Source organism: Oncorhynchus tshawytscha, linkage group LG10 (assembly GCF_018296145.1).
Source record: "Oncorhynchus tshawytscha isolate Ot180627B linkage group LG10, Otsh_v2.0, whole genome shotgun sequence".
Taxonomy (NCBI): domain Eukaryota; kingdom Metazoa; phylum Chordata; class Actinopteri; order Salmoniformes; family Salmonidae; genus Oncorhynchus; species Oncorhynchus tshawytscha.
The window spans coordinates 23,956,800-23,978,946 of NC_056438.1; the positions used below are offsets into that span (position 1 = coordinate 23,956,800).

General features: G+C 44.1%; 1 protein-coding gene across 32 annotated transcripts in view; it reads left to right on the plus strand.

Moving 5' to 3' along the window:
• LOC112259973 (receptor-type tyrosine-protein phosphatase delta) overlaps positions 1 to 22,147 on the plus strand; it is a 600,208-nt gene that overhangs the window by 427,104 nt on the left and 150,957 nt on the right. For all 32 annotated transcript variants that reach the window (XM_024434700.2, XM_042328371.1, XM_042328363.1 and 29 more), the window contains one exon: positions 18,280 to 18,450. In XM_024434700.2, coding sequence (XP_024290468.1) covers positions 18,363 to 18,450 — 88 coding nt within the window. In that variant the 5' untranslated portion in view covers positions 18,280 to 18,362. The remainder of the gene's footprint in view (positions 1 to 18,279; positions 18,451 to 22,147) is intronic.

A 22,147-nucleotide genomic window follows, 5' to 3' on the forward strand; every position in this document is an offset into this window, starting at 1 on the left:
GTGCTACCACAGACACACACACATAGAGGTGCTGTCCAGTCCTAGTGTTTTATGGATGGCATACATTACCAAGACAATGCTCACTTAGGATCTGCCTTTCACAGGCTAATGCATCAGTAAACCCTCTATGACAAAGAGAGCAAGAGGGATGGAGAAGAGAGAGAGGGTGATGGGTGCAGATTAAAGGGGTAGAGAGAGATGGGAGGGGCAGACAGAGAGGGGATGAAGAGGGAGAGCAAGGGCAGGGAGGAAGCAAAAGAGGGGCATAGAAAGAGGGAGCACGATGAAAATCTCTCCCACACATACACGCCATAAATACTGCCTCACTTGCTCAAACATACTCTCAAACAATCCAGCACAGAAACAAGATATCATCCCAATGAATTAGACTAGCCTCTCTTCAGCAGTGACACGAAAAGCCAACTCCTCAGCCCAGTGATATGAGCTCCTTGCAGTATGTTAGAGTCATACTCCGAGGCGCTACCTCCGTAAGAAGGCTCCCTCCCTCCGTCACATCCAGCAGCGGATGGCTAGAAGATTAATGGCGGTGCTAACGGCGTATTTATCATCCGGGCGGGGGAGTAATGCGACAACTTTCTAATCAGAATATATTTCATTGGGCTGTTATGGCGCTCGGCCCTGGCCCCTGCGAGTGTGTGTGTGTGTGTGTGTGTGTGTGTGTGTGTGTGTGTGTGTGTGTGTGTGTGTGTGTGTGTGTGTGTGTGTGTGTGTGTGTGTGTGTGTGTGTGTGTGTGTGTGTGTGTGTGTGTGTGTGTGTGTGCGTGAGTGCATGCGTGTTTCTGATTGTGTCTGTGTATGTGGGGGGGTCTCTGTTTGTGTGAGAGGGAGCTGATTGTCTGTCTGTTTGTGTGTATTTGTGTGTCTGTCTGCGTTCACATCTCACATGAGCCTGTAACACCGCACTCAAGCCTCCATAAACGCTCACAGATCACACTCACAATCTCCCTTCCCTGAAACTAGCCCAGTAATTAGATGAAGATGAAGTTCCTCTCACCCTCACTCTGGGGCTAAACTCCCAAGATCCTCTCCTCCGATCCTCTCCTCATCCTTATCTGGGGGGCCATCTACCTCTATCTCCCTTTCTCCCCCCTTTCTCTTTCCCTTCCTCTTTTTTTTTTGGGCACTCGGCAGAAATCAAGATGGATGTCCCCCATGTAGATGGGAGATAGAGAGTGCAGAGGGGTGAGATTGGGCTTGATCATGCCTCTGGCCCCAGTCGGATTGGCTTTAGAACACAGAGGCTGGGCAGTCACACAGGGTTAGACACCCAAAGGCTGAGGAGGACTGGAGGATCATAATGGCTTACGGTTCTTGTGATTCAGGGCTTTGTCCCAATCTCTCCTTTCTCCCGAAGTGTGTACCAGTTCGCTTCCCTTCATGGATTTGAAAGCAAATGACTGGTACTGTATATGGAAAATCACCCATGCCTACACCAATGCTGTTAAGAGAGAATATTGTGACGTACCCAAGATGTCATAGGAACACATTAATGAATGATGTTAGCTACAGGACCATCCCTGACAGGAACATGTGGACTATTATGGATACATCATTATGTTATGGATATTATGGATATATCGTTATGTTATGTGGATACATCGTGCTATTATGGATACATCATTATGTTATGGATATTATGGATACATCATTATGTTATGGATATTATGGATATATCGTTATGTTATGGATATTATGGATACATCGTGATATTATGGATACATCATTATGTTATGGATATTATGGATACATCATTATGTTATGGATATTATGGATATATCGTTATGTTATGGATATTATGGATACATCGTGATATTATGGATACATCGTTACGTTATGGATATTATGGATACATCATTATGTTATGGATATATCCTAATGTTATGGATATTATGGATATATCGTTATGTTATGGATATTATGGATACATCATTACGTTATGGATATTATGGATACATCATTATGTTATGGATATTATGGATACATCATTATGTTATGGATATTATGGATACATTGTTATGTTATGGATATCATGGATATATCGTTATGTTATGGATATTATGGATACATCGTTATGTTATGGATATTATGGATACATCGTTATGTTATGGATATTATGGATACATCATTATGTTATGGATATTATGGATACATCATTATGTTATGGATATGATGGATACATCATTATGTTATGGATATTATGGATACATTGTTATGTTTTGGATATTATGATACATCCTTATGTTATGGATATTATGGATACATCCTTATGTTATGGATACATCACAATGTTATGATATTATGGATACAGCTTTATGTTATGGATATACATCACTATGTTATGATATTATGTATACATCGTTATGTTATGGATACATCACTATGTTATGATATTATGTATACATCGTTATGTTATGGATACATCACTATGTTATGATATTATGGATACATCACTATGTTATGATATTATGGATACATCATTATGTTATGGATATTATGGATTTCATGTGACATTCAAAATGGTCCGGTTCTGTCCAGTTTTAGTGTATATGATTGCGAATGCAACTTTATGATTGCTTAAAATGTACCCTGTTTTGAGTTGCATGGGCATTTGCCAGGAATAGACCTTCCTTAAGCACTGCTTTAAAATGTACAATCAGAAAGTAGCCTTTGGTTGTGATGGCATTTAATGATAGCAGATAGAAAATACAACTATTTTAAGGTTCACCTCAATCACCTCAAAATGACATCATAGGAACACTCTATTGCAACATCAGCATTACAACACACACTCCTCCCCTGGTAAATGCCCGCTACACACAAAAGTAAACGTCATAGCCTCTAGCCAATTACAGGCAGTCCCTAGGTGAAGCCCTCAGTCTTGTGGCCATTACAGGGCAATCTCTGTCATAGTCAAGGGGTTGGAGGGGCGTATGTTATAATCAGCAATATATACACACACACACACACACACACACACACACACACACACACACACACACACACACACACACACACAGACACCCATGAAAACACACAGGCGTTTACAAACACACACATACACACAGGTGTAAACACACATATGCGCACACAAACACTCACAAAGAGTTCAGTTCTTCCCCTGCTTAGAGATTATGGAGCCTGCGTTCTCCTTGCCAATCTGCCATTTATGTGCATGAATACATTTCAGACCTTTGAAGCTTATTGTCACCTTGCCAAGCTCCTTGTAAGAACAACAAAGGCGAAGGAGTTAGTCTGCAAAGTTTAAAGCCAGAGATTAGGATAAGACTGGCTCCTCCCCAAAACAAACAGACGGCAGCCAGTCAGCCATTGCCGTGTGGCGAGAAAACCACCTTTGAGGTGAAGAGATGAACCATTATTTGTCTCTCACATCAAGAAAAAAAAGGAAGCGAGAGCTAGCAGGAGAAATGAGGCATAGGTGAATGTTTCAGACACTTTGTTGCCATACAGTCGTCAGTTGAGCCACAGGCGGCATTGGGACAGTTTGTTTCTGATGTTTAAGGTCAGATGGGTGATAGGCAGCTTGTCAAGTGCTAACTGAGACCGTTTTTTTCTTAACAGGTGAGGAGGATGGGACTTTGACAAAAGAAGGCATTTTCTGGTGCTTTTGTGATCAGTGAGGAACATATCTGACTATCAAAAGGTCAAATATACCCAAGAGGGATATCAGATTTGTTGAACTGTTATCGTGTCTGACTTCGCTGTTTAACTGCTCCTTCGTCAACACACCATGTTTACGAAACCTCAAAAGGCAAAGGCGTGTTGAGTTTGATTAGTTCCCAGTTTTCACCTCTCACCTTTAATTGTGCAATGGAACACACACTGCACATACTGCTTGCATGCTTGTTTGGGTCTCACCCTTCATATATTTGGCCTATTCTTTCCTGTGGCCAACAGGGTGCAAGGACATCATCTAAAACTTGTGAAATCAGAGTGTCACTATGCCCCTGAGCACCTTGGCATCTTCTCAACACCAGTCCCCATCGTTGAACGTTTATGAATCCCCAGGAGGAGGGACAGTTTAGTCGTAGTAGCAGTTAGCATCTGCTAGCAGCCCCAAGCCATCCCGAGTGCTCCTGTTTCCCCAATGCTGCTGCAAGTTAGTGACACCTCAATCACACACAGGCTAACTGCCAGCGACTGGCCAATGCCCTGACTGTCCCCCTGAGATATCTCTTTTTCTGGTAGTCCCAGAGAGATAGATAGGGAGAGAGGAGCGAGGGAGAGAGAAAGACTGAGGATTTTTAGTGGAGGGACATGCGGGTAGCCAGGCCTGAAATCAGGTCAAATTGTTCATCAGCAAACTGCAGACTGTGTATTCTCCCCCAATGATACGACTACAGTGGAAAGATCAGGGGCTCAAGCCTTCTCTCACTGTACCTCTCCTTACCCAGCCATTCTCTCACTGTACCTCTCCTTACCCAGCCATTCTCTCAGAGGCCTCTGTGTGTATACCAGTCCCGGGTCTAACTGTGTTTTGAAAGAAGAGAGAGGTAGAGTAAAAGTTTGCCATTTTTTGGTGTTCTTTATGATTGTGAATCTTACCATTTTACTGGTGTGGAGTGAATGAGGGTCTGGAACAATGTATTCCACCATACTCAACCTTTTGGATAAATGACAACTATAACATCCTCAATTGACTTTGTCCACAACCTTTTTTGAGCTGTCACAATTAGTTTTTGTATGTTAGCGGTTCTGCAGATAGAAGCTGTTTTTGATGTGCAGGTAAAGACTGCGGTTTTACAATCGCAACTCCACCACGAGAAACACATCAGATCAAGCTTCAGAGGCCAGCCATCACGTCCAATAATTGTGTTATCGTTGCTCCTGTTCAAGAGATAACAAAAAAATATACATTTCCTCTTGTTTCTCCCTCCCTTGTCTGACACATTTGTTTTGGTTGCAGCACTGGAAATGGATGTGGCTGACACGCAGAGCGAGAGATAAAAAGGATAACTTTGATGGCTGACAATGCTAGTGTCATTAGCTCGTTTGCTCTTTCTTTTTTTTGTCTGGGGTTGAACAGATTGTCAGGGACGCTGTAAAATGATGTGTATACGCAGTTTCCCGTATTGGAAGCACTTCATTTCATCAGCAGAGGGAAAATGTTTTGACTTCTCCTAGCTTCCAACAACAATGCTATACAGTATGACTGACACTCCACACAGTAGCTCCAAACGTTCTCTGTGGTGTCTTTGTCTAACTACACTGAACAAAAACATAACGGCAGCATGTAAAGTGTTAGTTTCATGTGCTGAAATAAAGGTTTGCTGATGTCAACGTGCCCCATGATGGCTGTAGGGTTATGGTATTGGCAGGCATAAGCTACGGACAACAAACCCGTGACGAGATCCTGAGGCCCATTGTCGTGCCGTACGTCTGCCGCCAGCACCTCATGTTTCAGCATGATAATGCACAGCCCCATATTGTAAGGATCTGTACATAATTCCTGGAAGCTGAAAATGTCCCAGTTCTTCTATGGCCTGCATACTTACCAGACATGTCACCCATTGAGCATGTTTGGGTTGCTCTGGATCGACGTGTACGACAGCGTGTTCCAGTTCCCGCCAATATCCAGCAACTTTGCACAGCCACTGAAGAGGAGTGGGACAACATTCCACAGGCCACAATCAACAGCCTGATCAACTCTATGTGAAGGAGATGTTTTGCTCTCCATGAGGCAAATAGTGGTCACATCAGATACTGACTGGATTCTGATCCATGCCCCTACCTTTTTTTAAAGGTATCTGTGACCAATACTGTATATACAGTATTGCAGTCTAACAATAATCAAAAACAAACATGCAGGTGAAAGAAGCAGCATTTCAATCATAAAAGTAGAGCATAATTTGCATGGCATTAACACAACTTTCCTAATTACAACCGACTAAACAGCAGGGGTTTAGCGAGGCGTTACCACACACACAACAATGCCTTCCCGTACATGAAACAAAAGGAGAAGTTGAAAGGCAATACATCACGATGCTGGGCTGCATTATGAGAAAGAGAATGCATAGCTAATTAATTTCAGCATTTGCCCACAGTCTGACAAGAGACAAGCGAGTTCTGACAACTAAAACAAGTTTGTGAGCCAAGTTATGAATTGTGTAGTAACCTTTTGGAATGGTTGGCATTGTCTTATGAGTGCATTTTCTAGGTGGATGATATTAGGCGATTGAACCACAGCGGTAATTACAGACACATCCCACACTGGTTACGACCATGACCTTTAATGATGCCCCTCATCGTAAACGTAACAGTACAGATGTAGGATCTTAAATTGACCTGTATTGTCGAAGCAAAATAATCCGACAGCAACAAGATTTGAACGTTTAGTCCGTAATGTTCCTTGATTTAGGCTATTAGCTGTTCAAATTGAGGCGGCATGAAAAGTGCGATACTGTTCATTTAACCGTGTGTTAGTTGGTGTTTTCAGTGAATTTATTCAAATCACCAAGCTCGTCTGTATTTCCTGCGGCACAGGAACATGATCATCAACAAAAGAGTGATCACATTTAGATAATACATCTGTGCGTCTCATCGCAAAAGGGTCATACATGAAGTATTGAAGTAATTAAAGATGTTATGTGTCCCTAGCAGGCCTACTGTACTATATGTTGTAGTGCTTGTTAGCGTCTCTGAAGAAGAGCATCTGCTAAATGACATCCATGTATCGTAAACACACACACTCACTTACAAGCAAACACACCTTTTCCCTGTAGCCACTCAGTGGCAGAATCTCACTGGCAGCGACTCTAAATTAAATTCTTAATTAGGATCTTTAAATAAGTAATTATGCAGTAGCTAATCCTCTATTCATGGGTCCTATCTCTCTTCAGATGTCACTTGGGTGGGTAAGGTGGGTCCGGGCTCTACCAATGGGAGCTTCAGATGCTGCTTTAGCACTTTTGTCACAGGCAGCCATGTTAATGACAAGATGTAGACAGTCGGTTAATGGTCATTTAAACTCTTGGAAAGGAGGCTCTGCTAGTTGTGATGATGCACTTAGTGTTGCTCGGTATATCGAAACTCCGGTACTTGTTTTATACTAGAACAGGAAAAACGGTTCAGTACCAGTGTTTTGTGTGTGTGTGTGTGTGTGTGCATCCATTTAACTAGGAGGCCTAGGCTACATCTTGATTTAACCAGTATCAATAGACTAGAGATTTACCATTCAAAAAAATGTGTGTGTGTGTGTGTGTGTGTGTGTGTGTGTGTGTGTGTGTGTGTGTGTGTGTGTGTGTGTGTGTGTGTGTGTGTGTGTGTGTGTGTGTGTGTGTGTGTGTGTGTGAAAATTGGAAATAAGAAAATAAGCTAACAGCCAGCGTTTCTCTGGTAAATGGAGAAATGCCAGTGTAGGAATAGGCACTTATCAAACATTCATTTCAAATGTGCTGTTTTTGCAAATGTGACTGGGAAGATAAAAATTGGTAGGTCTTGTCATGTTTTCATAAGCTGGAGACATATGCCTTTATTAATCAGGGTGAAAACTATCAAAACAAACATCAAACTGGTACGGGGACAACCACAGCCTCCATCTAAAATGATTTAAAGTAATAGAGACAGAAATGTGCTTTTAAAGTAGATATGTACGTTGTCATTGGAAATGCACTGGGAGAAGAGGTAGTGGGTCAAATTGCTTCCGTGCTGGCTTTTATTTGGCTTTGCAAACCGAACTGAGATTTGATTTAATTTAATCTCAAAACTGGGGGAGAAGAAAGGGTCTTATTCAGTCCTTTTGAAAGTCATAAAAACAGTGTTGTGTTCTAGTACCACAATAGGCCATCAGTTAAATGGGCTTGGCATTAAATTGAGATATTCTTGCTAACGTAGACCGTTGTATAACAGATTAGGTCACTGTTGACAGTTGTTCACTCCTGCCTGTGTTCAGTCCTTAAGGCAATGTGTGTAGCACTAGGTCCGCAAGTTAAGAAAGCACATTTCACTCCCACAGTCTGTGGGAACTGTAGCTAACATTTGTCCAAAGGAGGTCTAAAATCATCCATAAATATAGTGTTTTTATTGAAATGACTCGCTAAAATACACATCAAAGGATATGTCTGAACAAATGAGTCCTGCAAAATCCACCACAGGTAAAATAGTAGAAATTTTCACGTACGTTTCAACGCCTCCTAGGATGTTCTTTGAAGCGAGCAAAAGGAGCAACACGGCTTCATTGCTCTGTTGCCTATTCAACAAAGTTGCCTAAAATGTGTGGTAATATTTGATGCCCAGTCAACAGCCATCTTGGCAGCTCTCTCACATAACGCACTCTGATAAGCTTGTGTTTTGCTAATAGGTCTATTGTGTCAGTTACAGACTTCTGCTGTCTGTGTGTGTGTGTGTGTGTGTGTGTGTGTGTGTGTGTGTGTGTGTGTGTGTGTGTGTGTGTGTGTGTGTGTGTGTGTGTGTGTGTGTGTGTGTGTGTGTGTGTGTGTGTGTGTGTGTGTGTGTTTTTAATCAAATATGATTCATGACAAAACATTAGCAGTCATAATCCTCTTTATACTCATGTCAAGCCAGACTGGGTAGCCATGTGGCATCCAACAGACCGATAACCGTGCGTCTCTAGTCTCTTGGGAGTTGGGCACGAAACAACGTGCATAAACATGCAAAACACACAACCTTGAATCAAGTCCAGAGCTGCCGGTACAACGTGAAATGGGCTCGTGGGAGGTAGAAACATTAGCCATAGCGCTAAAGGTATAATACAATATATATTTATGCTAAAGCTAATTGAGGGATATGGGTTGAGGGGATATGGGTTGAGGGATACACCCTCCCTGCCATAGTTCAAAAGCTCTTGCGCATATAATGTACCGTTACATTTATCTCAGGGTATATCACGTAAATTAACGTTTAGAAAATGGGAGATACTTTAGCATTTGAATAACGACATTGCCCTCGAGAGCAGCGTGTACACCTTAGGCTTTTCTTTACATCCTCTGTGTATGCTTAACTAATGCTTTTTCTTATCTAAAGCAAGCCCCGGCTTTGGTACAAATGCGGCTAAAATGTCACTGTGGCAAAATACCTTGATATTCAAAGTGATGAATGGTGAACTGGTTGTATGTGAGAAAAGGAATGACTTGTTGTGTTCCTATGCAAACTGGGTCTGGTCTATGAAGTAGGAACTCATGCAATTGCAGTGGTTTTTCAGTTGATTTCTGCCACGCTAGTCACAGAGGAGGGCTGTTTTGTCTATTCAGAGGAACACTCCTACTCTCATGGCCTCTGTCTTTTCCATAAAACTGCATGAGAGCAGGGGCAGGGGGTGGGAATGGTCTCTCTACCTCTCGCCCCCTCTCTCTCTCTTTGTGCTCTGTCTCTATCTCCATCCACCCTCCCTCTTTTTCTATCTCCATCTTTCTTTCTATCCTCTCTCTCCGTCTTCTCTCTCCCTCCTCATCCTTTTCTCTCTATGTCCCTCCCTCTCTCTCCCTTCCTCCCTCTCTCGGAAGTGATATTATTCATCCTCCCACAGATCGTGGCTGGGTGGGGGGTAGATGTCAAGATGCCCGGAGCGGATGGTGCAGAGACTATATGTGTGTGTGTGTGTGTGTGTGTGACACAGAGAGAGAGAACGAGAGATTGTGTATACATGCATGTTGCAGGAAACAGGATCTTGAAGCCCATACACATTCTCGTACTCCGACCATCGCAAATTTGTCCAACCCGTCATCACCCCCTTCGGAAAACGACACCTCCAGACTGCTCTAGTGTGCCTAGGACTCTCCACCCTCCGCTCTCTGTTGTCCTCCTCTCTCTCTGTCTCATTCCACCACTCTCCATCGTCCGCTCTCTGTTGTCCTCCTCTCTCTCTGTCTCATTCCACCACTCTCCATCCTCCGCTCTCTGTTGTCCTCCTCTCCCTCTCAGTCTTATTCCACCACTCTCCATCCTCCGCTCTCTGTTGTCCTCCTCTCCCTCTCAGTCTTATTCCACCACTCTCCATCCTCCGCTCTCTGTTGTCCTCCTCTCCCTCTGTCTTATTCCACCACTCTCCATCCTCCGCTCTCTGTTGTCCTCCTCTCCCTCTCAGTCTTATTCCACCACTCTCCATCCTCCGCTCTCTGTTGTCCTCCTCTCCCTCTCAGTCTTATTCCACCACTCTCCATCCTCCGCTCTCTGTTGTCCTCCTCTCCCTCTCAGTCTTATTCCACCACTCTCCATCCTCTGCTCTCTGTTGTCCTCCTCTCCCTCTCAGTCTTATTCCACCACTCTCCATCCTCCGCTCTCTGTTGTCCTCCTCTCCCTCTCAGTCTTATTCCACCACTCTCCATCCTCCGCTCTCTATTGTCCTCCTCTCCCTCTCAGTCTTATTCCACCACTCTCCATCCTCCGCTCTCTGTTGTCCTCCTCTCTCTCTGTCTCATTCCACCACTCTCCATCCTCCACTCTCTGTTTTCCTCCTCTCCCTCTCAGTCTTATTCCACCACTCTCCATCCTCCGCTCTCTGTTGTCCTCCTCTCCCTCTCAGTCTTATTCCACCACTCTCCATCCTCCGCTCTCTGTTGTCCTCCTCTCCCTCTCAGTCTTATTCCACCACTCTCCATCCTCCGCTCTCTGTTGTCCTCCTCTCCCTCTCAGTCTTATTCCACCACTCTCCATCCTCCGCTCTCTGTTGTCCTCCTCTCCCTCTCAGTCTTATTCCACCACTCTCCATCCTCCGCTCTCTGTTGTCCTCCTCTCCCTCTCAGTCTTATTCCACCACTCTCCATCCTCCGCTCTCTGTTGTCTTCCTCTCCCTCTCAGTCTTATTCCACCACTCTCCATCCTCCGCTCTCTGTTGTCCTCCTCTCCCTCTCAGTCTTATTCCACCACTCTCCATCCTCCGCTCTCTGTTGTCCTCCTCTCCCTCTAAGTCTTATTCCACCACTCTCCATCCTCCGCTCTCTGTTGTCCTCCTCTCTCTCTGTCTTATTCCACCACTCTCCATCCTCCGCTCTCTGTTGTCCTCCTCTCTCTGCCTGCTCCCTCCTTCTCAGCTCCCTCTCCCCTGTTTTCTTGTTCATAATATGTAACATGATTTGGCCCTCCCCTGTTCATGCGGCGTAAATTGAATCCCACTGTTTCCAGGTTGGCGGCTGCTGAGTCTACTGTTTTCTCCCTCTCATACAATGGGCACTTGAATGCATCACATTTACACGGTAATGAGTTCCTTTCTACGTGAAACACGGCGCTCATACAGAAGTGTCCTTCAGTGGACGGCGGCGACACGAGCACGACACACTATGCACTTCTAAATCGTCAGCATCGAGACAGCACACAATCTCGTGGCCCCTCAAGTGCATGGGGGAGCCCTCAGAGGCATTCAAGTTTTCTATATGATTGAATTAACCATGTGTTGGCCAATGTAATCAAGGCCAGCAGAAATACAAACAAGTAGTCACAGATGTAGAGTGTTTTGGTGATGTTATTCCCCCCCTAGTGTCCCTGATGCTTACCCCTGAAGCCTAGGTGTGTGTGTGTGTGTGTGTGAGAGAGAGACTGTCTGGGTGTGTGTGTGTGTGTGTGTGCATGGCCTTTGTGTGTGTTTTCTTGTGTGTGTGTGTGTTTGACTCTGTATGCCAGTGTGCAGGGGAGCAGCCCAACAGGGCACTGGGATAATCACTCACCAGTCTGGTGGTCAAGGTCGTGTACTGGGGGACCATCCATCTGAACCTAACAGCTGCTGTGAGACGGGGATAACGGATTAGATGAGGGGCGGGGAGAGAGAGATTCAGGGAGAGAGAGATGCGGGGAGAGAGAGATGCGGGGAGAGAGAGAGAGAGAGATGCGGGGAGAGAGAGATGCGGGGAGAGAGAGATGCTGGGGGAGAGATGCCGGGGAGAGAGATGCCGGGAGAGAGAGATGCAGGGAGAGAGAGATGCGGGGAGAGAGAGATGCTGGGAGAGAGAGATGCCGGGAGAGAGAGATGCCGGGAGAGAGAGATGCAGGGAGAGAGAGATGCAGGGAGAGAGAGATGCAGGGAGAGAGAGATGCAGGGAGAGAGAGATGCAGGGAGAGAGAGATGCAGGGAGAGAGAGATGCAGGGAGAGAGAGATGCAGGGAGAGAGTAAGAGAGAGGGAAGTGTTAAAAAAGAACAAGAGGTGTTTTACTGTGAAAAGTGAAAAAGACAAGGTAAGAGGCACAGGGAAAATTTGCTAGATGAAGAAGAGGAGGGAGGGATGGAGACAGTGCTAGATAGTCACATAGGATCATTATAGTAAACTGAGAATATACAGTATATATTGGCCTCTGTTCCATTGTTAGTTTTTCTTGCAGCTATATGGGCAAACACCAGCTTGTTAAAACTGTTGTATTTATCTAAACTCTGCAGGTTGACGTTTATTGACATGAATTTTACCCTGAAGGCGGAACTAGATAGGCCAGCTGCAAAGTCAAAATGGGCTATATTGTAAAAATAGCTTTATGGTCTTAAGTTAAGGTCAGGGTTTGGCATTAGGGTTAGCAGTGTTTTTAAGGTTAGGTATAAAATCAGATTTCATGACTTTGTGGCTGTGCCAGCTAGTGACCCCTCCGCAGAGCTGTCTCCAGGGTAAGTGATGACACAAATACCAACCTGCATAAATTCTCCCTACAGAGCTATAACCACAGATGGTTACATTGCACAAGTTAAGCAACTCTTAGACATATCTATGGGTTTACTTTGTCAGTGACCTTTGGGGATTAGGTAAACAAACACAACTCCCTTCGGACAAACTTTATTTGGAGGCTTCTCAAAGTTCAAACTCCTGCTGCGAAGGTGAAATGGCTTTGGCATTTCCTGTACCTGCACCTGGGGACACGATGCAGCGACAAGATCACCATTGCTTCCTTCTTCCAGACACAGCAGGTGCTTTTAAACCCAATTACTGGCGCAGGAAATGTCACCCGAACCCAATAAGCTTATCTCAGTGTCTTGTGTTGGAAGGCGTCACTCATAACAACAAAGAGTGGGACGCTAGAGAGGATGCTAGCTTGTTGTTAGCCCTTTAGTGATTAGCCGCTAGCCACGGCATAAACAAACACCTCTGACATTCGAATAAACATGGAGACAACAGAGTAACTCGGGTGGGACGAGCATCTCTGAAAACACAATTTATGAGCGTGGGAGGCTTGTTTGGCTGAGGTCGGAAGGAGGGTGGGGGGGGTAAATAAGTTTCTCTAAGCCGCGGTTTGTCAGAAGCTTTCATGTGGAGGCTGCACTTGAGGGCATAGCTTAGCTTAGCTTGAGGGATGTTATTACACATGCCCGCTGATCTGGGGCGATGCGTGAGAAACGTCCCAGACGCCAGTCCTAAATCAAAGTGAGAGAGAGATGGAGGGAGCGATGGAAAGAGAGGAAACAGAGTACAGCGGCACGATTGAGACAGGAGGTATGAGCGAGTGAGAGAGAGAAAAGACACAGAGAAGGGCAGAGGAATGACAGTGAAAGACAGAGGGAGAGAAAGTAGAGTGAATCAGAGAGGCAGAGAACAGAAGAAGAAGATTTTGTTGGAATGAGAGAGATGAATAGATGAGTGGAAGGAGGCAAGATAAAAGACTGCTGCATGTGTCATGCATAATAAGTGCAGTCAGCATCCCAAGCTCATGGCCTGCCACTCTGACTTAGCCCGCACCCTTTTTGACAGGTGGGCGGACGGTTGCTAGGGGAAGTTATGCCTTTGTCGAGTGTTCCAACGGGAGACATTTTAACTCCAATCATATGACACATAGCAATAACCCAGGGGGCACCTTATTATTATTATTATTGTTGAATAGGTGCGAATCATTTTTCATGTAGCCTTTTTCTCAACTCTATTGAAGTCATATTTCTGTTGAAATGGGTAGATGGGAAGGGCGAGGAATGGGTACACGATACCCTATGCCCTCTGTGGAGATGCCGTTTGACCTCTCGGTTGAAATAGGCGGGTGAGCGCTCGGCCATGGAACAGCGGTTTGGCCTTAATTATAGAGTCCTTGAGCGTTTGACTCTTACCTCTAGCGTGGCATCTGGATACAAGATACTGTATAAAACATCTAAAAACACAGCTTTACCTTGCTGGAGTTTTTAAAAAACTGTCATGTTTTACTTGTGGTTCTGGACTATGTAATGACTGCATTGTTAATGACAGGGCATTGAAAGGGAACATTTAATAAAAGGCTAAAATCTTATTTGTTTTGCTCTGTGAGGCATAATACTTGGGCAGTACAGTGTGAAGCTTTTGATTTAGCCTCAATATAGTGGCATTGCAAGAGTTCTGTCTTTGCGTGTGTACACACAATTAAGGAAGGGGTTGACTTAATAGTTGGGCTTGGTATTTTTGTGGCCGCTTTGTTTTTTGGGGGAAGAACAACAACTGTTTCCATGTAATCCATTTTATAAGATGGGAAAAGCATTGCATGCTATTCATGAACATAAAGAACCCCTTGAAACCCAATTGATGTGTTGAAGCAAAACTGAGGCAACATGCATGAAAGATGAGTCAAGGTTGGTTATGGGGTATTGTTTTTATCCTATGCCAATTTTTTATTTTCAACAGTTGCATTAATATAATGCTCATGCTAGGATTTGGTTCCCATTAGTTTGGGTCATATAGTGGATATACTAGCACGCTAAGTTAGCACGCTAACACAGAATGTGTCATTGTAGATGGAATTTGCTTCTATAACAGCATGCCTTCAGGGTCAAGACCACCACAGCATGGCAGGGAAAGGGATCGAGGGAGAAGGATGCTGATGCTACAATAATGTGTCTGTTGATCATCAAACAGTCATCTCAAGATGTTTTAACAAAATAATGAGCCCAAGTGCCTTTTATCAAACATTGTTTGACATTTCATACAGCAGGGTAAAAAAAGCTCTGAAATAAATCACTAGTCATTGTTTGAGACACGTAGCTCCCACATGCAGTAGAAGAAGACACTAAACGGGTTGGTCATTCTACAGAGAATCCCTCTCTCCGTTGTTTTCCTCCCTCTATCAACCTTTTCAGGGAGTGATAAGAATCAGGGGAGAGAGAACGACAACTCATCAACCCTCCCTCTCTTTCTTTATTCCTCTCCTCCTCCACTGCCTGGCAATATCTCCCCATTTTCTAATTAACATTGTGCTTGTTGTCTGCCTTTTGTTTAATAATGCATGATCCTATCACAACCGGCTCTTTGAATGGAACACTGCTGAATAGGTACACAATAATACCGCCGAGGGGCTCGGAAAGAAAGGACAAGATTTGTTCTTGTTTCTTTTCTTCTTTTTTTGGCAATAAATGTTCAATGGAAGCATCAACATCGCTGTATGTGTGAAATTTAACTGACACGTGAAACAGAGCGACCATGTTGCGGAACGAAAGCTTTGGTGACAATGGTCAGAGGTAACATTTGAGGTAACAATGTGCCTTGGGTAACACAGGGAATTCTGATGTACACTACTAGAAAAACGACATCCAAAAAGGTTATTCAGCTGTCCCCATAGGAGAACCCTTTTTGTTTGCAGGTAAAACTCTTTTGGGTTAAATACCTCTGTGGAAAGAGTTCTACCTGGAACTCAAAAGGGTTCTTCTACCAGGAACCAAAAAGGGTTCTTCAAAGGGTTCATCTAATGGGACAGTCGAAGAACCCTTTTAGGTTCTAGGTTCCAATTTCAGGATCGATTTGTCGGCTACTTTGTTCTCATTAGGGCTGCTTGTGTTCACATGGATAGCACAGCCTTCCTCTCCCCTGGTTGGTGCTTACGAAACATGCAGATGGCTTTGTTTGTCTGTATCAGCATGTGGAGGGAAGTGGAGGGAGGAAGTGAAAGGAAGGGAAGGCTGCTGAGTACTGTGTATAGTGAGGACTCCTAATGTCATGTCATTATGGAAATTCACACTACATTAATTAACTCAAAGCCTATCAACCCAGATTTCGCATCCAAAGCAAAAGTCAGGGAAGACGTGGGGCTAGCCTAGTGGTAGCCTAGTGGTTAGAGCGTTGGACTAGTAACCGGAAGGTTGCAAGTTCAAATCCCCGAGCTGACAAGGTCTGTCGTTCTGCCCCTGAACAGGCAGTTAACCCACTGTTCCAAGGCCGTCATTGAAAATAAGAATTTGTTCTTAACTGACTTGCCTAGTTAAATAAAGGTAAAATAAATAAATAAAAAAGACGTCAGTGACCTTGATTAGAGGAGCTTTCTGTTTCTGCCGTTGCTTACTATGGATTGCACTTCAGTGATATCCCTATCCTTAAACAGTGTTATGGAATAGAATGCACAATAAATACTAGTCATGCAGAAATGATGTGTATGTGTACATGTATGTGAGCCATTGTGTGTGTGTGTGTGTGCGCGCGGGTGCGTACTGTAGGTTGAGTTTGCTTCAAATTGATTCTGTTCGCCACACGCCTCACGGCCACCACAGGCCTCACGGCGCTCGGAGACAGGTAGTCACGTCTATCTCCCCACGACACAAATGGAGTGTGACAGGTGCACTATCTCCCTGTCTTTTCTGCCATTTACAGGCTACAGCTGAAGGAATAAAAGGGGGAGAAACAGGGAGAGAGAGGCGGGGAGATGGGTAGCAGGGAAATGAGGTACTTTGTCATCGTCTACCACACTGATTGCACTTTTGGTTTTCTGGATGTTTTATTTGTTTATAAATCATCAGATAAATAGCCGGACGAATGAGCCCCGTGTATAAAAGGATTATGCGATACCTCTAATGCGTTTGTGAGGGTAAACAGTGCTCTGTCTGCGCCTGTGGTGTGGCTAATGCGCTAATAGTCAATACTATCTGTTCGCTAGCATTCGGTGCTACTCTGCTAAATGTCAAGCTGTCTAAGAGGTCAGAGGTCAAATGATGTGTCCGTCTGAAGAAGCGTGAAGGCTCTCAGCGTCAGTGTACCTCAAGCAAGTTCAACCATTTTGTGTGCGTTCCAAATACACATTTTAAGCACAGATCTACATACTGATTAGATATCTACAATGCCTGGAAAAGTGTTTTACATCTCAGGAACCAAATCCACATGATATAATCTGTGCAGACCTACTTGGAAAATGTGTATATTGGAATGCACCGTCTGTCTCAGATAATAGCCTCCTCCCATGCTAGGCTATCATGCTAACTGGTTAGCATGCTAATGCTAATACACTGTGTGTCACCAGAGCTCATGGAGCGGATTAGCTACCAGAAGAGTCCAGAAATTCATGACCACCAAAACGTGTCAGTCACTATGGATTAAGCACAGGCTTTTGCAAATTCATGACGCGGAATCGAGTGGGCTACTTGCTAATGCTATCATGCTCTGTCAGATCAATTACCCCATCCACATAGCAGCTTTTGATAAAGGAAGGGGTGCCGAAACATGAGAGGGAACACAAGCCTAACCTACTTGGTCATACAGATTTAATGTGTACTTCAAGCAGTGCTTGATAAAGGAGGTGTTGGTTGCATACAGTATACGTTTGGCTAACGCTAGCTTACTCCATCAAACTGTATAGATTTGTTGCGTTCTCTTTTGTCCTAATCCATTTGGAGACACTTAAAGCTATTAAAGCTTCAGCTACTGGTGTAAGACGGGCATAAATATGAGGTGGAGCTGAGTGGTTTTAAGGGTACTAAGAACAATGGTGGCATTTTGTCACTACATAGTTTATGGATAGCACTGGTCTCTGGAGAGAAATCCACCAATATGTTACTGTCTCACCATACGCTCAAAAAAGAACGAAAGGAGACATTAGGTGCTGTGAATTGAATGGCCAGCTATATGGTTCTCCAGGGACGGTTTGGGTTAGTTCCCCATTAGTTTTAATATAGTAGGCTAAACAGGTTAGGATTCCCCTGCTAGCATGTTGAATGTGTGAGTTTTCTGTATGTACATCTCAGAACCTATTTTTTTTACATTCTACATAGCACATGGTATCAGTAAATGATTTAGCAAATTATGTAAAAGTCTGACATGTAACAGTGATGATCACAAACAAATAGTTAATTTGATTAGAGCTTGTGTGCAAATCCTTGCTGTGAGTGCTTTAGTGAGCCCTTTCATCTGTGTACGTGCGTGTGGACGTGCGCACACTAACATGCGTTCCGAAGTGTCCGAATATAGCCTGCGAGCACATCACCCTCTCTCCTCTTTAGCTGTCAGAACCTACTGAGTCTGTGTGGGTATGTCAGAAATGTGCACTAGATAGATAAAGTACAAGAAGCCAAACCACTTTGTTTCATTCATGCCCTCACTCTCTTTCCCTCCCCTCTCTCCTTTCCTCCCTCTCTCCCCCACTCCCTCTCTCCCCCGCAGGCTGTGAATATCCTGCATCTGAGAAGTCAGACCAGACTGACTCACAGAGCTCTGTGAGCCAGCACCACTGAGGCTGCCAAAGCATGCTGGTGCCAAGCTGTCCCATGATGCACATAGCTAGACCCGCACTGCTCGTCCTGGGTCTGCTCCTCCTTCTCGCCGACGCCGAAAGTAAGTGTCACTTTTCGTCACTTCTTCTCGTCCTCTCTTTCTCCTCAGTTCGTGCCACTGTAGGGATGAGAGATGTCTCTTGTAAGTGGTCTTATCTCATTGTCACATACACATACTAAGTCATACACACACAAAAACACAGCATTCTCTCTCTCTCTCTCTCCCCAACACCCTGATGAGTACATTGCCATAAGTCCATTCCTCTACATTCTTATCCTATATGGAGATAACCATATATATCAGCACAAAAAGACATTGAATTGGAGTTACAGGATGTTTGGAGTTGAAATCTGAGCACTGAGGTGTCACAACAGGTTTCAGACTCCAGTGAGTTTATCCTACTCCGTTTTCCCTGCTTAACACCGCTTCCCATTAATCACTACGTTCCAGGAAGCAGGTGCAGGTGAATAAAAGTTTTATTACACCCTTCACACCGCAGGAATCTCCCTCTTCAGCTTGAATGTGTTTGAATAGCGGAGCGTCCTCCCAAGGTCACAGACGAGGGAGCAGCAAAAGAGAAATTGATGGGCGAGACTCTAAACTTTTGGTTGAGAAATGTTCGCTGCAATCTGTTTCATTTTCTCCCATCTCAATTTTCCCCTCACACTGCATATATTTCACAGTGAGAGAGATGAATGGAAAAGTAAATTGTCACTTCAGGTGTGTCTAGGTTTTTATTGACTTGGCCATTTTAATCATAGCAGCAGCTTATGTGCTTTCTATTGAGCACAACTAGCAATCATTTAGAATAGAATAGACCATGAACATGGACTATGTCACCATGCACTTGTAGTTTAGGTGCTATGACTAATGTGTCATGCAAAAGAAAATAAAGGAAAGCCAACTACCAGACATCCAAACTCGAGTCGCCAGTGGGCATTCCACGGGGGAATTTGAGCACAGATGTAACCCATGAGACAACCACAAATGCACTTGGCCATCCTAACCCCTAAATCCCCACCTTCCCTTCTCTCCCTGTTGCTGTCTGCGTGCTAACAGCTGATCTGATAGCCCTTTGGACAGCTGGGCTGGTTTATCATTTCCAAGCCAAAACAAACTGACCGTGAGGGAAGGTGACGGCAGTCCAGCAATGACTGAGTAACGGAGGAGAGAGGGGGTTGGGGATAGGGGGTTGGATGACAGGCCAGTGTCCATAGCTGAGGTGTAAGAGAACAGAGATCCAGACCAATTTGAAGTAGTACATATTTTCTCAGGGATTATGTCTTCTCTCAGCTATATCCAAATACATCCTGCTCAATCCAGCTTCATCCTGCTATAGCCAGCTATATTCTGCTATATCCTGCTATATCCAGCTATATCCAGCTATATTTAGCAATATCCAGCTATATCCAGCTATATTTAGCTATATTCAGCTATATTCAACTATATCCAGCTATATCCAGCTATATTTAGCAATATCCAGCTATATTTAGCAATATCCAGCTATGTTCAGCTATATCCAGCTTTATTTAGCTATATCCAGCTATATTCAGCTATATACAGCTATATTTAGCTATATCAAGCTATATCCAGCTATATTCAACTATATCCAGCTATATTTAGCTATATCCAGCTATATTCAACTATATCCAGCTATATTTAGCTATATCCAGCTATATTCAACTATATCCAGTTATATTTAGCTATATCCAGCTATATTCAACTATATCCAGCTATATTTAGCAATATCCAGCTATTTTCAGCTATATCCAGCTATATTTAGCTATATTCAGCTATATCCAGTTATATTTAGCTATATCCAGCTATTTTCAGCTATATCAAGCTATATCAAGCTATATCCTGCTATATGCAGCTATATCCAGCTGTATTTAGCTATATCCAGCTATATTCAGCTGTATCCTGCTATATTTAAGCAATAAGGCCAGAAGGGGTGTGGTATATGGTCAATATACCATGACTACGGGCTGGTCATATGCATGACGCAACGCAGAGTGCCTTGATACAGCCCTTAGTCATGGTATTTTGGCAATATACCACAAACATTGCTATTATAAAGGGGTACCAATGTAAATAGAGCAGGAAAATAAAGGTTTTGTCATACCCATAGAATAAGGTCTGATATACCATGGCTTTCAGCCAATCAGCATTCAGGGCTCGAACCATCCAGTTTATAATCAGATATAAACAGCTATATTCAGCTCTCTCTTCTCTCCACCTTTATTCTTTGTTGCTATAGACCCTTTATTGCGGATATTCCTTCTCTCTTTCTCTCTCTCTCTCTCTCCATTGCTTTTGAGCCTCTGTGTTAGCTCCATGCCAGTGACTGCATCCATTTTCTCTCTAGTGTGCCACTGCATCTGCATAAACACTTCAGCTGCTCAGCTCAGCCTTAGGACTCTCCCCAATACTGCACTAGCCGTGAGAGGAAAGACCAAAATACCAACCGAATAACCCCCTCCCACTACCCACCTCCTAATTTTAACACTCTAAAACCCCATAGAGGAAGAAGGAAAGCTGAATGCCTCCGTCAGTGCAGTGTGTTAGCCCAACTGGGGTGTGTTAGCCCCGCAGGCGAGGAGATATGGTGGAGGATATGAGACACGTGAGAGGGCGAAAATGGCTGACTCGGCCTGCTCAACAGATGGCACCATCCTCGAAGCCAGTCCTGTGTGCCCATGTCCGGCTGGCTGCCCTAACCTCTCCCGCAAAGGCGGGAAAAAAATGTCCCCGGACAGGACAGCACACACGTAGGGAGGGTTTGGGGTTTTGGCGCTAACGATGCTAACACGGACAAATGCTATATGGCAATGCTTTGTTTGGTTAACATGTGGATAGGCATGGATAGAAAGGGCCTTTTGTTGGCATAGGACTGTGCCTATGTGGATTTGAGGCTATTACTTTAGTTGATGTGGCAAATTGGGCTTGGGACTATTGAAAGAGGGCATTATTTTCCCTGATGAGCCCCGGGGTGAGATGGGGGGACGCCGGTGGTGGAGCCAAACAACCGTGCTGTTTCTCTGGTTGAACAATGGCATAATAGACAAACAGAGAAACCCATTCCTACTCTGAAGGAGGGATCTTCGGGAGTGTTTCAATGATCAATAATGATCAATGGATCGTCAATATGTGTCTAGCTGCAGTGAGGAAGGGTCCAGAGAGGACAAACAAACAAGCACAAAGGCAAAACCATTAGACTTCTAACAACCTCCAGGGCTTGTTGTGTTTTGTTTGGTGCTGTTTGTTTGCTAGGAATGCTGGGGAGGCAAACAAATCAAATCAAATCAAATGTATTTATATAGCCCTTCGTACATCAGCTGATATCTCAAAGTGCTGTACAGAAACCCAGCCTAAAACCCCAAACAGCAAGCAATGCAGGTGTAAAAACACTGTGGCTAGGAAAAACTCCCTAGAAAGGCCAAAACCTAGGAAGAAACCAGGCTATGTGGGGTGGCCAGTCCTCTTCTGGCTGTGTCGGGTGGAGATTGTAACAGAACATGGCCAAGATGTTCAAATGTTCATAAATTACCAGCATGGTCATTTATATGTTTTTTTGATATGTTCTTCAAAAGAGAGATCAGGGTCCAGAGTAACGCCGAGGTCCTTCACAGTTTTATTTGAGACGACTGTACAACCATTAAGATTAATTGTCCGATTCAACAGAAGATCTCTTTGTTTCTTGGGACCTAGAAAAAGCATCTCTGTTTTGTCCGAGTTTAAAAGTAGAAAGTTTGCAGCC